Genomic DNA, 21,413 nt, shown 5'->3' with positions numbered 1-21,413 from the left:
GAGCGCATCCGGAGCTCAGAAGCCGCTCGCTAGCCATGCCCGCCGACGGGGAGCTGCTGAGCGGCTCCGCCGCCTGCCCGGAGCCCGGCGAGCAGCAGTACCTGCAGCAGGTGCGGCACATCCTGCAGCACGGCCACCGGAGAGAGGATCGCACCGGCACCGGCACCATCTCCGTGTTCGGCATGCAGGCGCGGTACAGCCTCAGAGGTGGGCACCGCCGGGACCCCGGCCCCTGAGCTTGCTCCCTCCCCGTGCTCCTGCCCCTGCTCCTGCTGCCTGCTCCCTGTCCCTGCTCCCTGCCCCTGCCCTGAGCCGAGCTGAGTGTGGGGGTCTCACACGCCGGGCCTGTCCCACTCCCTCCCACCTCCCAGAGGGTTCTGACCATGGGAGCTACACGTCCTAACTCCTTATTTCATATCCCACCCTCACAATGTCAGGCGGTGGCATTGCGCTCTGTGTGGGGAAAGTCTGTTCACCCTGGCAATGGCTGGTCCCCGCTGACACTGTGGAACTCTTTTCCAGATCAGTTTCCACTGCTGACAACGAAGAGGGTGTTCTGGAAGGGAGTGCTGGAGGAGCTGCTGTGGTTCATCAAGGTTCGGTATTTGGGGGTCTCTGTGGGTGGTGGGCCTGAGAGTGGCATAAACAGAACCAACTGCTGGGCAGTGGATTAAGGCATTTGGGTAACTCCAGATGCTTCTATTCCTATTACACAAGTGCAACTCCCTAATACTGTGACCACACATGGAAGGCCATTATCTTCAAGACATTCTGCTATTTAGTACAGACTATTGCTACCAGTGCAATCAGAACAGTTTCTTTTCTTCTTAAGAGAGAAAATTTGAAGTAGTGAGGGCTTGGACTAATTTGAAGATACTCCACAGCTGTAAAGTCTAATGCAGTCTCTTTTCTTTGTGTTTTAATCAGAAATAATAATATGAGACAGCTAGTAAGCAATTTAATGATCTGCTTTTTAATATTGAGGTAGCTTGATTTGAACAGAAACAAGCAGTATGGAACCACAGGTGAAGTAAGACTGATGTAAATGCTAGACTTTTTAATAGCAAAAAAATGAGATCTAATAGAGCAAATAGCTGTACCTAGTATAATAAAATTCAACTATAGTTAGTTCATTACAATGTAAGTGTTGCTTTCTCTGTTGTGATATTGTGCAAGTATGGGAGAATTTACATAAGTATTTGCTAGATAGCAGGACTCAAATACAAATTGATTTTTTAAAAGCTTTTAGTTTTGTTTGGTTTTGTTTTTGTTTGTTTTGGCGGTGGGGGGGGGGATTGTTTGTTTTTTTATGTAAAAGACTAGACACTCCCCAAACCAGCATAATTTCTGTGTTGGATTTTTGAGTGTGCTGATTTGGACATCTTACAGGATTCAGTGACATTTTTCTGGGTTATTTTCTCATTTTTTTCATTTTAACAAAAGGATTTTTAAGACCTTAAGCTTATTATAGGTGGCTTGGAAAAGGCTGTGCTTAGGCCATACACTTTTTGTTAGCCTATTTTCATCAATCTGTAAAGTAACATCTTGTTCATTGCAAATATGAAATGACATTCCACAGCTGAACTTGAGGCTGTTTGTGCATTCACAAAGTGTGAGAATCCTGAGTTAAACAACAGCAGCATGGCACTTCAAACTCCATCCCAGTGTGTTGCTCACAAGTTTAGTTCTGTCCGTGTGCAAGGACCTCATGCAGTACAATAATTACACTGTTCATCCTTTATGAGTGGAGAAATACTGTGGACTAGCAAACTTAATACAACTGTTCTAAATCATGCCCTCTCTGTTGGAGTTAGGATGCAGACTTCTCACTGTGTTTTGTAGGGTTCTACAAATGCCAAAGAGCTCTCTGCAAAAGGTGTGAAGATTTGGGATGCTAATGGGTCACGTGAGTTCCTGGATAAGCAGGGTTTCAGCACCAGAGAGGAGGGTGATTTGGGACCAGTGTATGGTTTCCAGTGGAGGCATTTTGGAGCAGAATACAAAGATATGCATACAGGTAATCACATTCAAATACAGTCTTGAGTGCTCAGTGAGACAGCTGTGACACATCACTTCCAGAAGCCTGTGTGGAATGGAATGTTCTTAACCATACAGAGCAAGCTGATAGCCAGAATAAAGAGTGTTTGAGAGAGTTAATTTAACTTTTCTTCTTTACTCAATCTTAAATTATCCTGAAAGATGTAGTTTTGTATACTATAGTTTGGTATTTGTGGAACAGATGAGTCACAAGGCACACACTGTTACTCTGTTACCTAGAGCAGATGTGGGTGCTGATAGCTGGAAGGATGTGTGTGCTGCAGTCCAGAAACCCGAGCTAGCTCCATTTGATAACAGAACACAGGCTGCCATCTCTGTTTACTAGTGCAGGGTCCATGAAATTGTTGTGCTGGGAAGAACTGGCATCAGTATACTGCATTCACTGGTGGCAGTGAAGAGAAAGATTTTTCTGTTCTGCATCTGGAACAAAGTAGGGTGTTTCCACAGCTGATGGTGCTGTGGGCAGAACAGCTGCAACAAGTTGTGATGTGATGCAGTACCTGTTGGTATTTTCAGTGGTTTATTAAACTGACTCTCAAATGTATTGATTCCTCTTTTCCAAGTCTCTGAAAGAGAGGTTATAGAAAATGCTTTTGCCATTAAGAAAAAGGTATCAAAAATCAGATTGTCACTATCTGGTGGGATTCTTTTTTAACGTGGATTAACAACATGGTTAGTTATCTAGGTGAGGTTTCTTGGTTTTTTGTTTTGTTTTCAATACAGCCTCAAATTGCAGCTCACATGAATTGCTGATATTAGACTTAGTATTGGCACGTTGGCCACTGGCAGAATACATTTTTATGGTAACACAAATGATGCAAATTGTGAACTGGCAAATCTGAAAACTTACAGTTTCTCATCTTAAAAAGTCTAAGGCACAACATAGCATGGAAAAAAAGAACAAGATAAATTCCCATAGTTTTCCTCACAAACAGATTTCCTTAAGTTGCATTACTAATGGATAGGTAAGTGGCTTCAGGAATTAACATAACCATTTGACAAGGCTTCTGGCACGGTACTGCTGGCAGAAGAGTTCCCTGAGATGCTAATTGTGTATTACTACCTTGTTTGCCAGCTTGGGTCTCCCTGTAACCATAATTTGGTGTTGCTGCAAAGAGTTATTAGAAAAAAGTAGTTACCAGCCATGCTGATTGACTGGCATGAGTCAGAACAATGATTAACAACTAATGACTTTTTTATTCTGAAATCCATTCTAATAGTCAGTTAATTTCAGAAAATGTCTTCTATAACTGGTATTGAGCCTAAAATTCAGCCTGTGTCATTGGGTGAAATGTAATATCCTGTGCTACACATGATTAAGGTTCCTTTCTGGAGCTAAATGCTATGTAAATTTAGTTTTCATATATGACCTTGAGAGTGCTAGATGGATGCATTTATTCATCTGTCAAAAACTCTCTACTTTTGAATGTGTAAAGAATGCTGGCACACTGGTCTGGGCATAATTTTTTTTCTGTATAAGAAGGAGCACTGTAGCATGCAAATTGAATGTTTAGAAAGACATTTTAATCCAGAAATGCAATAAGCAAATCAGTCTAAATATTGTGACTTAACTAGGTTGTAATATTTTGTCCATTCCAGTACAGCTTTTGTCCTATTTAGGTAACAAGTCATCATGACTGATAAAATATTTGTCCTGCTAGTTTTTTGTATTGCAGCTTCTGTTTCTTGGGGTTTAGTGATTATACAGAATTTTTAGTTGGTCTTAAATCAAGTGGTTGAAAATGGAATAAATAGGAATGGTCCTATTTCAGTGGGTGCTAAAGGTACTCAAAGCACGCAAAAGAATTGAGGGGACACACAGAAATATCATCATGAGAATTTTACAATTTTACAATTAGGAGCATCCTAAGAAGGACCAAGAACAGTCTATGTTTGGATGGTGCCAACTTATTGATCAGTTTCAAAGTTGCAATAAAATCTTCAGAGGTTGTCGTTTGGGTATCACTTTTCAGTGGGACATGGGCTGGGTGATAAAAAGTATCATGGCTTGAATCTGTCTGGTTTAGATCTTATTTGTTCTATTTCTTCAGATTACTCCAACCAAGGAGTTGATCAGTTGCAAAAAGTGATTGAAACGATCAAAACCAATCCAGATGACAGAAGAATCATTATGTGTGCTTGGAATCCCAAAGGTATTCAACAGCTGGCATAAAGTGAATGGGGTTGCACATTATATTGCTGTGTGCTAAATTATGTTCAGTTCCCATGTCAACAGTCAGTTCCATTCTGTGTCCTTGTTCATTCTTTATAAAACTACCAGGAGTGCAGTAAAAATGGTCAGGAGTTATAATCTTGATTCTCTTTCTACTTTATCCTCATGTTCAGACCTCAAAAATAATGAACCGTTTCTTCAAAGTTTTTCTCTCTTGGTTAAAATGAGGGATACACCAGTGTCTTTGACATACAGTCTATTCAAGACAGTAACTCTTATTTTAAAAAGGTAAAAAACCCAAACCATAAAAACTATATTAAAGCAATGTGTCTGGCTTTTAGTCATGTAATCTCTTGTAAACTTAACCCTTAAAACTAGAGAACAAAAATATTATTTGTGTTGTAATCTTTTCCTTGAACATGGGATCATATGGTGAACCTGTATCATACAAATGATAGGGTCTATTTATACATAGATATCCATTCACTCTGTAGGGACTTCTAAACAAGAGCTACTGCAAGAGAATGTTTAACTTTCACCAGTGATAGACCTGTGCTCCAAAAAAATCACACAGCATTTTCCACTGTTGTGTGAAAAGGGTATGCCACATGCTATTGCTGTTATTTTCAAGGCTAAACATTCTCAGAAAATATCTGGTGAAAGTTTTCCTTGCCAAGCTGTAATTTTACTCTCTGCACTTTTTAAGCATAGAAAAACCATCAGATCTTCTGGTTTCTGCTTTTTTTTAAATGATCATTACTTTTATATCTCAACAAACACATTGCAATGGGAAGAGAGTAAGATGCAGCAGTTGGAATTTGCTTTAGGGTATATGCTTAATTTTAGTCTTAATGTCTTCCTTTAGGGAATTCAGCTGCCTAACCAAGGTGAGTAGAAACAAACTGCTGTGCAACATTATGGCATAAGTCTGTTCTGTGGAATATCTGTTTATGACTTTCTGGTCATACAACCCAGGAGACAGCTTGTCATGCCACGGACTTAATTGCTTGAGCAGCATGTGCTTATAAACAAGAGAAAAAGCAACAGAATGGCAGTGCAGTTGGCACTCTACTGTATGTCATTACATGGTTGTTTAAGTTTTGCATCTTCTACATTCATAACACACTAATGCTGTTACTGTTTTCTCCCCCACCTCACCTTCTGTACTTCAATTCCTAGATATTTCCCTGATGGCTTTGCCTCCATGCCATGCCCTTTGCCAGTTCTATGTTCTAAATGGTGAATTGTCTTGCCAACTCTATCAGAGGTCTGGAGACATGGGACTTGGAGTGCCTTTTAATATTGCCAGCTATTCACTGCTTACATACATGATTGCCCATGTCACAGGGCTGAAGGTAGGCTATTTAATAATTTAATTTATTCTTGTCTGAGAAATGAGGGACTAAAAGATAAGGCTCTTCATGTCTTGTCCAAGAAAAACTGGAATGAGCATACTGTTTGAAATCTTGCTGAAATGCTTGTAAAGAGAGCCCTGTGAAATTATGTGAATTGCGTCTGGTTTGTATGGGCAGTTAGAATCAGCAAGGTAAGAATTGTAAAATTCAGGTTAAGCAGAAAATTCTTTCATTCCTCGAATCTGTCAAGACTGACCTGTTCACTAGTCTTAGAAATCTCAACTGAGTGCTTGTCCTCATGGGGTAGTAATATACAAGTGATGAGATTTTGTAGTGTGTGTTTATTGAAGTGAGCAGTAGCTCAGCAGTTGCTGTCAAGGTTCTAATTTGGATAATCTGTCCATCTAACTTCCAGCTATAACTAATCTAACTTCAGCTGTGCATTTCTTTGATTCCTTACTGTAGATGCTTACATGTAGATGAGTGGTAATATGTGCTCAAGTAGCTCCCTGCCCTGACTTCAGAGCTGTATTTTGTAATTTGGCAGAGAAACTTAAATGCACGATGGTCTTGTATAAGGGAAAACCCCTTTCCTTTAGGGCATGTAAAAAATTATACTAGAAAGGCCTTCAGTGCCTAATCCTCCTGCCACCAGCAACATGAAGTGGAACTTCTTAAAACAGGGCAATAGGGAAGAAATCAGACTTCACAGCAACGACAGAAATTAGTCCAAGCTACTAAAAAATGTGAAGTTTAACGTTACGTCCAGCTGTCACCTCTCAGCCACTTCCTCTCATGGCTTTGGTGGTTTTCAGTGTAACACATCTGGGGGCTGATCAACATTGGTCAGAGGCCAGTAAAAGAGCTGATGAAACTTCCCCATGTGAAATTCCATTGCTCAGGGGTTGCTAAGTCAAAGAACCTGCAAGCTCTGGGTGCTTGCCTGTGCCTGACAGCTCCACTGCTGTTTAGTGGTGGCTGAAGCAGCTGCTCTGAAGCCAGCTTTGGCGAGTTGTACTTACTAGAAGTGGACTGGAAAAGCTGGATGTCACTGCTGCACCTGTTTCTGTGTCAGTGGGCAGATCAGTATGGCTCCATTCATTTACTAAAGCTACTGTCATAGCAGGATTTGAAAGATAAATGTTTTGATAAGCTAGTGGAAATTTCATTATATTTTCCATTAATTATGCATTAGTCAGAGAAATTTGTGCCCTTCACATCTCTCAAGGAGCAGCAATTCCACACTAGCCAGGTGCTGAGAATCAATACTGTAAGCATTGTAATGTTTTGCTTTCTTAGAACCTGACTGTTTGAAAACCACATGTATTCTTCATTCTTCTCAGCCTGGAGAGTTCATACACACCTTAGGAGATGCTCACATATATCTGAACCATGTGGAACCTCTAAAAGTCCAAGTAAGTACTTTGTACTCTATCCTATTATCTTCCACAGTGCCTTGATTTAAAATATCAATTACCTTGATATTTTAAATATCCTTTTTGCAGATATTAATTTTTGTGGCTTTTTTTCCCATTTCTATTCTAATAACTGTTCAACTGTTCAACATCTGTTCAACTGCATTTCTGTTTGCAAACAGAAATACAATACAAGCATGATTGAAATGTACATCTGTGTACTGTTCTAAAACCAAGTTAGAGAGCCAGAATCTGCACTTTTAACTTCAAAAATAATTCCATAATTCCACCTAGTCCCAATAATACAAATAAATGTCTTTGTAATATATCAGAAAAGGATCACTTAAAATTCACAGAGTTAATCAGTAATACTATTTGGCTGAGAAAGGCTATATTTTCTTCAGGAAGTAATTTGTTGCAGTAGGATAAAATCAGTGTTTGATTTGATTAGACTAAGCTTGAACTGAATGTCCTCATTATTGGTATGGTTCAAAACCATCCAGAAAAGTATTTATTGATTCAGACTTAACAATGAGAAGTGAGAAGCTGTAGAATATTTGCTGCATGTTTGGGTCAGATTTTCCAATTTAATTTCCCCTGGAACGAATATAATCTATAACCACCAGAATTTATTTGCCATCTGAAAGTACTTGCAGTGCATTTGGATGATCAGGGAATTCACCTGAAATTGATGCTACTGCTCCCTGTGAAAATACTAAGGTAGATTCTATCTAAGTGTCTTGGAATTTTCTTCAATTTTTTTTTTCTGAGTGTAAGTCTTCTTGGTGGGAAGGGAAAACCAGCATAGTGTAATCTGATTTGAGATTGAGAACACAGAGTCTCTGCTTTCAAGTATTAGCTTTATACAGTAAGCTTGCTTTTATTTCAGCTTCAGAGGGAGCCAAGACCTTTCCCCAAACTCAGAATTCTTTGTGAGATTAAAGACATCAGCGACTTCAAGGCAGAAGACTTCCAGATTGAAGATTATAATCCTCATCCACCTATTAAAATGGAGATGGCTGTCTGATGCTATAAACCAGCATTAAATATTAATGTGGAAATGTACCTAAGCAACTTAGTTTCTCTGAAGTGGTGGGGCTTTTGTATACTTCAAAAGGTATTTGCTTTATTGTTAAATAGTCACAGACCAGATTTGCTTCCAGTGCTGCTCCCTGTAGTTGTACAGGACAGGTGATTATTCCTGATATGCCATGCAGATGTTAACCCAGTTTTAAGTTGTTAGAGAGCTGCTTTTCTACACGTTGTTTCAGGTGCCAGTGGCTATTTCTGTTACCATTCAGCTACTGTGTGTGAGTAGCATGGGCTTACATGCTTGATTTGGTGCTGAAAATAAGAAATTCTGTGTGTGATTGAGGATTTCTTCAGGGTGGAAGAAATTGTTAAATATATTCTAAAGAGTGTATGTTTAATAAAGCTTTTTTTAAAAAATCTTCTGGAAGGCATGATGCATATTTAATTCTGGTGTGGTTTTTTATAGTTAGTAGTAAAAAAGGGTTGGAAAGCAAAATGTCTTGGAGGGTAACATCTGGCCAGGAAAAACAGACTTCCCATAGTCTTCACAGATGAACTATCAGGAAGACATAAGATTTTAATGGAACCTTGCTGGAACTGCAATCTCTACATAATGTCTCTGTAGCAGCATTTTTTTTTTTTATTCCTCAACCCTACATAAATTACTAATTTGATATAAATCAAAGATAGTTGCAGTTAAACAGAGGTTACCGGATAATATTAGTAATCAGCTGTCTGTCATAATTTAAAACCAGATCCCACAAACATATGGACTAATTTTGCAGCCTGGAGCAGTAAAACCTAGAGATCATAGTATTTTTAGCAATGGAGTTCATGAATTAAATTCTAGCAGAATTCAGCTTTCAAGTCTCCTTATCCTTGTACCTTCTGCAGTAGCACATTTAATTCCTCTTCAGCAATTTAATAGTGAGTAGTTACGTGGTTGATATTCATAGGATAGGCAGTACATATTTGAACATGTAAAAAATGCATAGTAATTTTTTGAATTAAATTTTAAAGTCAATAAACTGGTAAATATTGGAAAAGTGTACAATTTCAGGTAATTCTAAGAATTTAATAATAATCAGGGCTTTCATTCAGGGGCCCACATAAGAGGACCGCTGAATCTTTCTTAAACCAAACTCATTAAAACTTTGAAAATCATACTTCATACAAATTATTTGCATATGCCATTATAATCATTTTACTTCTACTGATCACTGATATTGAGACTAATTTTTTTGTAGCACAAAAAGTGATTCTCCTTTCCTGACATTTAGCCCAACACAAGAAGATTGCACAAAAAAAATCTCTTCCTGTTGTAAGCACACCAAATGTAAAGCGACCACTGCTTATTAGAAAGGTATCTTAATATACACTGTAGTGCATTATTTGTGAAGAGAGATGATCAGACAGCTCTTTCAGCTTAGATCCTGTGAGAAGCTTGGAATGGTCAAACCTCAACTCATCCTTTTCTGAGGCTGAATTAAATGGATGCTCAGTAGCCAACCTGCAGTAGAACACACACTTGGGTCTTCTCTCAAATTCCTGAACTCACAGGTAGTAGCAGCAGTTACCACACTTGAGAGCTTTGCCACATGCTCCTCCTAATAAACTTCATCTCAGCTCTACTAGTCTGATATTCTAAAGTCACACTAGTCTATTCTACTTCAGATGGTCCAGGTGTTATCTTTCCATTCATGGTATGTCCCAGCTATAGGTTGTCAGCCACTTCTTACCATGCGCACACTTTTATAAATTAAAGATTCTTGAGTGTTCCTACAGCCCTCTAAAGTACAAGGAAACAGATTAAGCTGCACATTCACTTAACAGTTCTGCCTACACTTAGCTAGGAAAGTTCCTTTTGCTGGAATCCACTTTATGTAACACTGCAGATAAGGTGGATTCTGCAGGACATTTTAGCAAGCGTAGCCAGACAGGATGTGAAATAAAGCTGGCCTCAGGGCTTTACTAGTGGGAATTAGCAGTCTCACTGGTTATCCAGGACAGGAATACCTAGCCAAGAGAAGAATTCAGAATGGGAATCATTTACTTCATAAATTGCAGAGGAGTTAGGTGTATGGACATACATAGCATACATAAGCAGAGCAGTCTCTATAGCTCTGGAAGAGTTCCTTGTTTTTAGTATAGGAATTAATTACAACTTCACTGTTTCCCTTTATCAGCACAATTTACTACCAATAGCAGTTGGAGTAAAGCTTGTACCTTGAAGACCAAGAAAGTTTACGGTGCTCAAAAGATCAGAAAGATGTAAAAAACATTTCAACAGCACACTTTAATGTGAGTAAAAATAAAAATACATTTTAAAATTTGTAGGTATCAGAATTCTAGGGGCTTTCATGAAAAAATATGAATATTCAAATAATTTTAATATATGGAGCTAAACAGGAGGTACTCAAGGAATTTTGATTTGCAGAATATGGACACTGCTCATGCTGCAAAGATGACTGCTATGACCACAGGCCATATTCAGAGCAGTATTTTAGACAAAACATGGGACATTACTTGATACTTTCAAGAGATGTATCCTTGTATCATTTCTCCACTTTCCAAGGGCCATTCAACAACTCAGAGATAGCAATGAAATGTCTTACCACTTTGATCAAATGTCTGCTACATTCCACCTTCTTAGACGAGTTTTGTAACCCACTCTATTTCTGACGTGTTATGGTACGTTGCAAAATTTGCCTTACTGCAGTTCCACAAAGAATATTAGTTATCTGATTATGGTAGATGAAGGGTCAGAAAAGAAGAGCTGCTGAATTTATGAGACAAACATCCATCTGATCAGCCATCAAAATCAAGTCTTCTAATGAGCCTGACTTGGTGTGTTTGTCACCATAGTGACTGGCACCTGTGAAGTGTCTGAATGTGGAATGCAGCCCAGGTTTCAAGTGCTTTTATTAAAACCACAAACAGTTCACATCCACCTGCTAGAAGTTTCACCCACCCTTCTAACTTCCCTTTGCAACCCACAGGAAGGTGAGCTTGTGGGGTAACAACACCAATACGTGCTGTGACCACCATGTAGCAAGATGTTTTTTAAGAAAAAAAAAAAAAGAGTGATCACCACAGTCAGTTGTTACCAGAATTTTTTTATATAACTAACCTGTTTTCAAGCCTTTCAGATACTTGGATATGATCAAATGTGATCAAGTGCTGGACTAATTGACAAAGACCCTCAAATCCAAACTAGAGATGACTGCCACACTGGGACATGCAAAGCCTTTCGGTGCACAACATGAAACAACAAAAATTACAGCAGTGCACACAAGCTTACGCTCAGAAATCACAGTCATGACAGCTGAAGAAACTAATCAGACTGCTTTGAAACATGGGGAGAGAAAGATTTTCTCATTGCTGCTGCATTTTGCAGAGCCTTTCTCTGGAACTTTTTGGCCATCAGCAGCACAGACAAGCTTTCATTCACACTTCCCAGCCTGCAGCTGTCAATTTGGAGACAACTCAAGGCCCTGGCTTGTAGAAGATATTTAAATATCACTGTGTTGTGGCGGTGGAAAGGAGAAAATGGAAAGTTAAGACCTGGAGACTCCCAAATTAACATATTATAAGAGCTGCTGGCAACTCATACAAAAGCATTTGTACAGTGTCCCTCCTGTGTGTCTCTATAAATCCAAATAATTTAAATTTAAATGAGAGATCACATGACAATTTGAATGAACCTCAAGGATGTTGTCAGTATTAAAAATCAGCTTATACTTGTAATGTCAAGAACACTACACTTGACACAATGAACTGAGGTACACTGAATAAAAATCAGTGTGTGCCAAAGGGCATTGTTGTACTGGACTGAGTTTGGAAATTAGTGCCACTTAACTAGATGTTGAATCCTGTAAGTGAAAGTGAAGTGAAAATGCCAAGTGAAAATGGCTGCTCCATTCCAGGCCACGGACACGGGCTTAGCGTGCACAAGGGCACACCGAGCTTGTAGCGAGACAAATACATTGTCCCAAATATTATGTAATGCCCACACAAACTGATTGGGCAGCTCTCCCAGATAATTGCTTCACACACTCCCTTAAAATCTTTTTAGCATGCAGACTCCTTTGGGAGCCAACTCACACCCCTCTGGCCACCCAACTGTGTGCACAGGCAGGAACTAGGGGCACTCTGGGGACAGGATTCAGCATGCCTGGGACTGCAGCTTTGGGATGTGCTTGCCTATGTGAATGAGCAGCTATTCCCATTTTGAGGCAGCTAAAGGGAAATAGCAGTTACTCTGCTGTAGGAAATCATTCTTCCTCCTGGACACCAGTCCAGCCAGATGAGAGATGGCCTTGTAGCTGGGATACACTTGGATAACAGTCAGGATTCAATTTCTAGCTGTGCTACAGATTTCCTGTCTGGAGCTGGACTAAGTTTTTCTGTCATTTCAGGCCTCATATTAATTTCCCGTGTTTCTAGTACAGATAATTGTATTCGCCTTATTCACATGGGAATTCTCTGGATAAATACATTAAATGTTTATGTGGTTCTCAGATGCTATGGTGAAAAGAAGAGAAAGGCCATAGAAAACATCCAGTAGAGCCAAAATTCAGGACTGGCCTTTAATTTGTAAAGCAAGGCTATACTAAATGGTAATTCAAACCCATGCTACTAGATATTCATTATAAAACACTCCCCTCTGCAAATAAAGTGTCCTATTTACTGGTAGACAACAGCTGAGAGGGAGAAGTAAGATTAAATATTTTTATAGCAGGGCTTGGCATGAGAAACTGGCAGCAGAGAAATTATGCTAATGTCATCACTGTTGCTTCCAGTTGCTGCAGAGAACCAAGAATTTGTTAATTCACATTGTTTGGCTCTGTAGATTTGGTGTCAATACTTGACAAAGAGATGGGTGCAATAAAAACCAATTTACTTTAATCTGGACACTGGTATTCTGAAAGGTTGATACCTTTCAGCCTGCCTGCTGGCACCTTGCTATTTATGATATATCTGGGAGTTAGTTCTGGTATTTGTACTCATTAAAAATATTCCATGCAAAAAGTATTTAAATATAGCCGATGGCAGTGACTTACTACTAATGCTAGCAATGAGTTTCCTTGGGGGAAAGGACAGGTTTCATCTTTTAAAATAGCTGCACATCTACCAGACAAATTCCTCCTAAGGCCAGACAGGGCACTGAGTGCACTGACAGGCCTCACCATGACCAGTCTCACCTGGGGCTCACACCTTCTGCCCATGTGCCTTAGTTTCTACCTGGGTTGCATGGCAGGTGTACCTGCCTCCAGCTGTGGTACAGCTGTGGATGTGTCTGGCCATGGAACTACACCCCATCCTGGCTGGACACACCCCGGGCCATGTCTGACCATGGTTCTCCTCACTCCTGGCCTCTACTCATCCCCATCCCCAGGGAGAGGAGGCTGGGGCCACCTCATTGTCCCCTGCCACCCCTGGAGGTGGGACAAGCTTGGCTGGGAGGACTGCTGCCCCCATGGGGCTCCCCGATAACTCCCAGTCCTTGGGAGCAGCTGACCCCTGTGGCATCCTGCCTGCCAGGCTCTCAGGCTGCCCCAAGCCCTAAGCCAGCAGAGCCAGGCCTGCAGCTGCACAAGAGCTGGCCCTACAAACCTGGCCTGACTCTGGGCTCTCACCCTCTGTTAGGGTTTAACCCCAGCCAGCAACCTAGCCCCAAGCAACCCCACCATCAGTGCCGGGGGTGGGATTGGAAGGGAAAAAGCTGGAAAATTCATGGTTTGCGATATAGACAGTTTAATGGGGAAAGCAAAAGCTGTGTACACAAACAAAGCAAAACAAGGAATGAATGAATTCAGTGCTTCCCATGGGTAGGCAGGTGTTCAGCTATCTCCAGGAGAACAGGGCCCCATTACACATAATGATTTCTTGGAAAGACAATTGTCACCATTCCAAATATTCCCCTTCCTCCTTCTTCCCCTCCTTCATACACTGGGCATGACACCACATGGTCTGGAATATCCCTTTGGTCAGTTTGGGTCAGCTGTCCCAGCCATGTCTCCTCCCAAACTCCCAGGCAGGCCCAACTCCCTTGCCAGCATAGCAGTATGAAAAGCAGAAAAGGCCTTGGCTTTGCACAAGCCCTGCTCAGCAATAACAAAAATATTTCTATATTATCAACCCTGTGTTCAGCACAAATCCAAAACACATCCCTTCCCTAGCCACTGTGAAAAAATGAACTCCAGCACAGCCAAAACCAGCACACCCTCCCACAGCGCAGGCCTTGCCCAAACACTGAGTCTGACTGACCCCCTCACAAGGGGCACTTGATGATCTTCAGGGGCCATCTGAGAATCCCCACTTGACCCCCACCCATAAGCCTGCTAGGGCTCTGGGGCTATACAGGGTCTGCCTGAGCCTCCTGCCTGGCTCCAACAATCCTCATCCCTTTTCCATTTCTGTGTTCCTGCCCTGGTTCTGTGTCCCCTGAAATGGCCCCTACACCCCACAGCAACTGAATTCCCCTTCAGAGGAATCTCATCAGAGCCCACTTCTCTTTTGGATGAGCGGATACATCTGTCTGGGAGGGAGTTCCAGGCAGGAGCAGCCCTGCTGGCCCTGCCCAGCCTCACTGAAAGGCCCTCCCCTGTCAACCCTGCCCTCAGACCCACCTCAGCTCAGGACATGGCCCCAGTCCCTGCCTGAGCTACCCCAGCTGTGATGGCAGCTGTGCAGAGCCATGGACCTCACTGCTCTGGGCCCTGAACCACAGGCTGAGCCCTGCCTGAGCTGGGCCTGACTTCATCACCACGGACAGGCTGGCAGTCCCTGGGCTCTGTCTGATCCTGGTCCCTGTCACTGGGACAGAGCTTGCCCTCAGAGCTGTCTTGGCAGCATAACCTTGTCTGGTAACCTTCCCAGCTCTGGCTGTTCCCTCAGACCTGCCCTGCCAGCCATGCTCCTGGCTCACCAACCCTCCTGCACCCCTGGCAGTGCCACTGGTACCACTGAGAGGATGACAGCATGATTTGCTAGAATGCTGATATTTACAGCTGAGTTAGGGCAGCACAAATAGAGTTGGTGCAATTAGAGGAGCCTGGAACCTCTCCCCTCTAAACCCCGCTCTTTCATATAGCCACTGCAGAGTCATGTCTACACGTGCACTGCTGTGCAGTGTTTTGCTTCAGCCAAACACTGGCTGGAGCACCAAACCTACAGAGCAAAATGAAAATGGGAGCTGGGTAATCATCCTTGGGCTACAGGGGATATCAGCTTCATCAGCCCTTCAGTGCTCTACAGATCACATTGTCCATCCTGCACTGCTCTGCAGGTGTTATCCAGGCTGTCTCATGGACCTGCAGTTTGCTCACAGAGCAGCATGGACTTCATCTTTGTACCTTGCTTCTCTACCCTTCATATGTGCAATCACAGGATGCATTCTTTCATGTTCTCACTGATGTAGGAATATGAAATTTTACCAATTACTTTCATAATAATAGTGAAAAAAAAACCCCAGATGTTTCCAGGTTGTTCACAGAAATTGCACGAGGGAAGAATGAACCAGGGAGATAAGGTGGATAAGGTGAAGGCAGCCTTGGTAGGGAACAGCTGAAATAGAGACCAAGTAATTTTCAGCTTTAGTGTTTAACTTCACACAAAGGAGTTTTGGCACCTGCTCCAACGGTTATGCAGTAGATTCATTAAGCAAACAGTAATTAGGAAAAAGCTCAAAGCACTTACACATATAGTCACATGTTCTCTGGTTACTGCACCAATTCCTAGCACTGTTAAGACCTTCAAGGAAATAAACATTCCAGACTTGCTTCTGGTTTTCCAAATTCCCAGTGGAGTTGCTCAGTAGTGCAAAGGATGGAATAACAGGACACTGTTTTCTATGTGTTTCATAGAAAATGTAACACATGTTATAAAACTTTTTATTGATTTTTTTTCTGCTTTCTCTTTTCCACAAGCAATGTAAAGAATTATATAACAGGGTGTGTGCAGCACACACAGTAAAGAAATACACATACAGTAGATCTGGGGTTTTAACAGTGCTGCTAAGTATAGCATGTTGGGAACACAAATTCTGAACCAAACTTCCAAATTCACTGGAAACCACACATTTAAAAAACAAAAAGTCCATTCCCATTTCATACTTAATGCTGGCTGCCTTCCTTATGCAAGCAATGCAGTCCTTTTACATTTTTTTAGAATGGAGCTATTTATTTAAACTTAAGGGAATACAGGTGCAGAATATGTATTAAGATCCTGTAGCAAACACATTTAATAGTATTCTGAATCACTAGTTCGAACTGAACTCTGAATATGTGAAGGAACAGTATCAACATTACATCAGTACTGGAGTCACTGTAGTATTATTGAAATAAAATATTAAACCTCCAAGCTTTGAAACAGTTGCATGTCCCATCTGGATATGTATATCCTCATTCAGAAAAGTTGGCTTCTTAATACATGAGGGTTTAAACCCAGCTGGTTCAGTGACCCACTGTATTGCTTCCTTTATTTCCCATTTTGCTTTGCATTCAGCATCTGGGATAAGAAAAATAAGAATCAAATACAGTGAGGGTTTCTAGAGAGCTATTTTTTCCTGACAAACTGCAAAATCTTTATGAAGTGGTAGAAATTCAGGAAATAGAAAGCAAATGAAAAGTTGGAATTGCTGTTCTGTCTATATTGTACTTTTGGCTATACTTATGCAGTGTTGCAATGACTATGTCAATATCCAGACTAGGTTCAAACTAAGCAGATCAGGACCTGTAGGAAGTAGAGCAGTCTTCTGTGGGAATGAGTATATCTTTGGCAGCATATATTTAAGTAAAGCACCCTGAAACATGGACATGGCTGCCTGAAATTTTCAGCAGAAAAGCTTCCTGACAAAAAAAAAAAAAAAGCATAAGTTTAAGTAAGATGAGTTTTTGAAGCAGCATTTCTCTCCCACACAAGGGAAATTTTTTTTCTATAAAAAATGAATCATCTGAAAATTACATCATAATTCCTCTGCAGGCTCTTCAGGTCCTTGCCATTCTATATTGACAGAGTTCCTGGTTCAGAATTCCATGATTTATGGCATCCCATGAAAGCTTTGTGCTGCACTGCAGCACCCAGAGTAGGTCAGCAGCTGTAGTGTGTCAGTGAACATATGGGGCAAAGAATCTGACCCACAGCAGTCAGCAAAGTAACCTTTCAAAATAAAAATGAGTGACTTCCATCTACTTTTTCATTTTCACTCAAATATTTTAGTTTGAATAACTTCTTTTCCAGTTTATTTTTGGCCAAATATCCGTTAAAAAAAAACAGGCTTTACTCTGGAAGCCTCTCTGGATATAAAAGCCACTTTAAATCTTTTAGAAGACAATCCTGGTAGTGGGGCTCCCCCGCAGACTCAAATTTCTGGCACAGAAATACAGGTTGAAATAGTAATACATCTACTTCAGTCATATCCAATATTGCTGTTTGTTGAAATATGTCAACATTTGTTGATATCATTATTCAGGATTTGAAGAAGGAAAAACCCAATATTTGTCAATAAATGCATCTAAGAGATATTTAATCTAAAGGTTTTAAATAGAAAATAACAGTATAGTAGCAAAAAGTGATATTCACAATTATTTTGTCTGGCCAGTCATTTCTTGCATAGATCTCAGTCTGTAAATATCTACCTGTAATAATCACCCACTTTTACTTTGAACGTATATGCATACTGGGAACATGAAATAGATCACTTCTGAATGATTAATGGGGCCATAAAGTGGAATCCATAAAGTTGATTTTACAATCATAGCATGACCGTCTTACAGAAAGAACTTCCTGGTACTTCTCCTCCCGTGTGAGTGAGCTTCATCCTACTCTGGACACAAACGGCGATGGCGTTTTGTAAGTCAGCGGAAGCGCGTTAATCTCCACTGGTGATCAGCCCTCAGCTTTCCCAAAAGCACCACTCCTGTTTTCCTGCAATGCAGCATTATGCAGTAGTGGAAGGGGGGAGTGTCTGGGTGAGATACAGAAGCAAAGTCATCACTGCCTGTGTCACAGACCTGCAAGAGTTAGACTAAGCCCAGTTTGTCCTTTCAAAGCATAAAACACAGAAGTAGAACACCCAATTCAAGCATTTACTGTACATTATCCAGCCTTCTCTCAAGGCCTGTGTGTGCAACTGCAAGCAAAGTTAGATCAATTGATTATACATCTCCAAATAACTCCACCACACTGCATCTAGAATAATATTAATTTACATGTAATTAGAATAGGCTTTTTATTTCTTCCTCAGAAGTAGCTAGAAGAAACTATCAGAAAATGAGATCAGATATATCAGTAACATACAGCTGAACCAAACCCCTCATCCCAGCTAACTGTAACAAATAATACATTTTTCTAATCCAGGTATGAACACCCCATAACTTGGCAACAGTATTTCTAGGTATACCAAGGTGTATATTTTACGAAGGAAAAATACCAGCTATAATAACTTGATCTGACACCAATGAACTGAGACAGGGAGTCAGGCACGTGCAGCTCTCTCTGGCAATAGGGATGCTGTTTATGAAGGAAGCCAAGGGCCCTCTGCTACTGACAGTTCCAGAGTATCCCTCAAAGTGATGGCAACCAGAATTTCTAGATTAAACCAGCACTTATCAAATTTTGAGGTTCATGTTGACTCTGAAGAAGATATCCTCATTTCTCATCCATGAAGTTATCACAGGATAAGGGTACCGTGCTTCTCAATGTATCCATCCAAGCACGGATTTCATGTACTTTCATTAACACTCCTAATGATCATACTTTTGGTTAATTTGTAGCACTCCCCTGAGAATCCCTTTGTGCATAAGCCCCTTGCATAAACCAACAACAGCTGTAGCTGTGCAAACTCACTGTTGCACACAATATACCAACAAAGAAATTTCCATTTCTATGTTACTTCCATGGATACATCTTCATTCATGAACACTCTGCCTAACTGGGAAAATCACTGAAATGCTATTAAGCCCACTTTTCTACCTCTCCAAATGCCAATGATAGATTTTCAGTCAGTCCAGCAAAACTTGTAAGTGTTTAGGAGCAAGCAGTGAGAATTGATCGTCATCTGTTAGCATTTCCCACTTCACATACTATTTAAAATCTTATGGCTGTAAAATTGAACATTCAAGCCTGTTTTAACTGCTGGTCTGGTTCTAGCCAGAAATAGGATCCTGAATAAGCCAGATATCCATACTTCAACATTTTCTGTTCTGAAGCAGATAAGAATAATTATAAATCAGGCTGTATTTTAGTCAACAGCATATTATTTTGTTAAATAATGCATCAAAGAATGTTATTTGGGAAAACTGAAGGATTGGAGATGTTTTTACTTCTTTACATTTTCCCAAAACCTGGCATTTTAATCAAATAGATCGCTTTGGCCAAATAAGCCCTTCCCTCTTCTCCTTAGCTATTTTATTGCAAAAGAACTGCAAAGCAGATAAATCCTTGGAAGAAGCTGAGATCAGCACAAGCTCCTTGCTAACCCAATGCAAAGAGTTACATGGCAAAACATCACCACTGTGGCACAAACCTGCTGTTTGACACTGTACTCCTGGGAAACACAAGAAGATGCCAGCAAACAACAGGCTTCATCTCACACAGTCCCCTTCCCACTTTCTAAGAGATGCAAAGAAACTGTTTCCATCAGGTGCAGATGTATTTAAGCTCACACCTTTCTTTTTTTCCCAAGCAGACTATTTTGGAGTATTTCTGTAGGGGAACAAGAATGAATATCAAATTACACTGAATCAAATTACACATTGGATCAAATTCTCCTTACACTCCAGGTTTCATCATTACAATTGTTCCTCCAGCCTGTCAGTCTCACAGGCTGATGGTGTGTTCCTGACAGGTTACTCCCATCAAAACTGATGAGACAAGTCCAGGACTGGGAAAATGGAGGGTACCAAAACTCCAGCTTTGAAGGAAAGATGACTTACCACAAGCTTCCTCCTCTGGTAGCACACCAGTAATCTATCTGTATTCCATGCAGAATAGCAAATGCTGGCAGCCTCCTTCAAGCATGACATATAAAATAAAAAAATCCCCATAGCATGATAAAACAGTATGATGAAAAAAAGATTAAGTAATGCTAGTCAGCTGAGAGGCTGTCAATCTTTTCCCCGTTTTTCTGAAGCAATCAGGGAGTTGAAACAGCAGATATTCTAAACCTTCACACCCCCCTCCCTCATCAGCTTGTGTTGTGCTGCCAAATGTGAGTTTGCCTAATTTCATGGCTGTGAGTAGTTGATAAAAAGCCCTTTTCAGCTTCTTTTTAAACTCTATCCAAGCAGGAGTGAAAGATTAAACAGGAAAGTCAAGTCACACTATTTTAGCTGTCAAATTTAAACAGAGAAGCACCCCTATTCTCATACCTCCTGCTCTCAGAAAAGGAAATATCTAGTTATTTTAGAAAAGGATCTTTTAGATCTTAATACTGAAGTGAATTCTTCCCCAGAATGACTGATCACTTCAGCAAACAGATCAATACATGAAGGCTAAGCATTTACTAGCAGACCATGGTAGCACAGGCAATTAAATTACCAAGTTTGTAGTTTTCAGTAAGGAGTTGCTTTTGTGAAAAAGCCCCCAGCCATTAAAAAAATGAAAACAAACTCCCAGTTATCCAGACTTAAAGAAAAGCATCTTCTTGTCCAAACCCTAAACAAGGACCTACAGATTAAAGCACATTCTTTAAATACTCAGCTTCCTGTAGCTGCAGACATCAGTCCTCACTGGCTGTGATACAAGGGAGGGCAAAGACAAGCTGTAGAGCCTGCCCCGGAGAGGGGCTGGTTTGCATCTCTGCATGAGAGCAGACACTGGAAGAGGGCATGTTGGAGGGGAAGGACTTCTCTGGGCAGAAAGCAGCACTCCCTGCCAGTGACACAGCTTCTGAAATGAGCTGTAAGACCATTTTAGTTTGGACGCCAGGTAAAACATGTACCCTTCTAATAGGGCCCAGTCCCTTTAGACTTTCTGACCATGTCGACCTGTAACTTTCACATAAACTAGAAAACAAAACAAATTAAATAACTGGAGCCACAGTGGTGCCATAACACCTTTTTTCTTCATGATGAAATATCACAAAATGCAAGTAACATTTATATTTGGCGTGCAAAGTTAATTCCTGACACAAAAGCAAAATGGTTCTCAATACCGAGCAAGAACATTTGACACTTTCTCCTGAAAATCATTAGGGATTCAGTATCCTTCTTAACCTGATTTCATTATGGAAGCAGTATTGGAAGAGTGATTATTAGAAAAGGTGTGGAGAGATAATGACTGTGGATTTGTGAGAGTCTGTAATTCATGAGGACATGAAAGCTTTGCCCACTAAATTTCTTTCCTTTATTACAGATTACCACAAATATGACAAAA

At 40.7% G+C, this 21,413-nt stretch overlaps 1 protein-coding gene and 1 long non-coding RNA gene across 2 annotated transcripts; one reads left to right on the top strand and one right to left on the bottom strand.

Annotated features, from left to right (window-relative positions):
• Positions 1-8,478, top strand: TYMS (thymidylate synthetase). The gene is made up of 7 exons (XM_036378949.2): positions 1-207; positions 523-596; positions 1,843-2,017; positions 4,110-4,211; positions 5,411-5,586; positions 6,930-7,001; positions 7,891-8,478. Exons 1-7 carry the CDS (start codon positions 36-38, stop codon positions 8,026-8,028), a joined length of 909 nt encoding a protein of 302 aa, XP_036234842.1. The 5' UTR covers positions 1-35; the 3' UTR covers positions 8,029-8,478.
• Positions 8,479-15,898: 7,420 nt separating this feature from the next.
• Positions 15,899-20,093, bottom strand: LOC118684188 (uncharacterized). The gene is made up of 3 exons (XR_004979785.1): positions 19,973-20,093; positions 19,564-19,742; positions 15,899-18,003 (listed from the first exon to the last, which is right to left on the bottom strand). It is a non-coding gene; the product is annotated as an uncharacterized LOC118684188 (long non-coding RNA).
• Positions 20,094-21,413: the final 1,320 nt, after the last annotated feature.

The sequence above is a fragment of the Molothrus ater genome, chromosome 1 (assembly GCF_012460135.2).
Source record: "Molothrus ater isolate BHLD 08-10-18 breed brown headed cowbird chromosome 1, BPBGC_Mater_1.1, whole genome shotgun sequence".
Lineage (NCBI taxonomy): Eukaryota > Metazoa > Chordata > Aves > Passeriformes > Icteridae > Molothrus > Molothrus ater.
The sequence above is the reverse complement of the archived record's forward strand: the minus strand, read 5'-3'. Positions and strand labels throughout refer to the sequence as shown.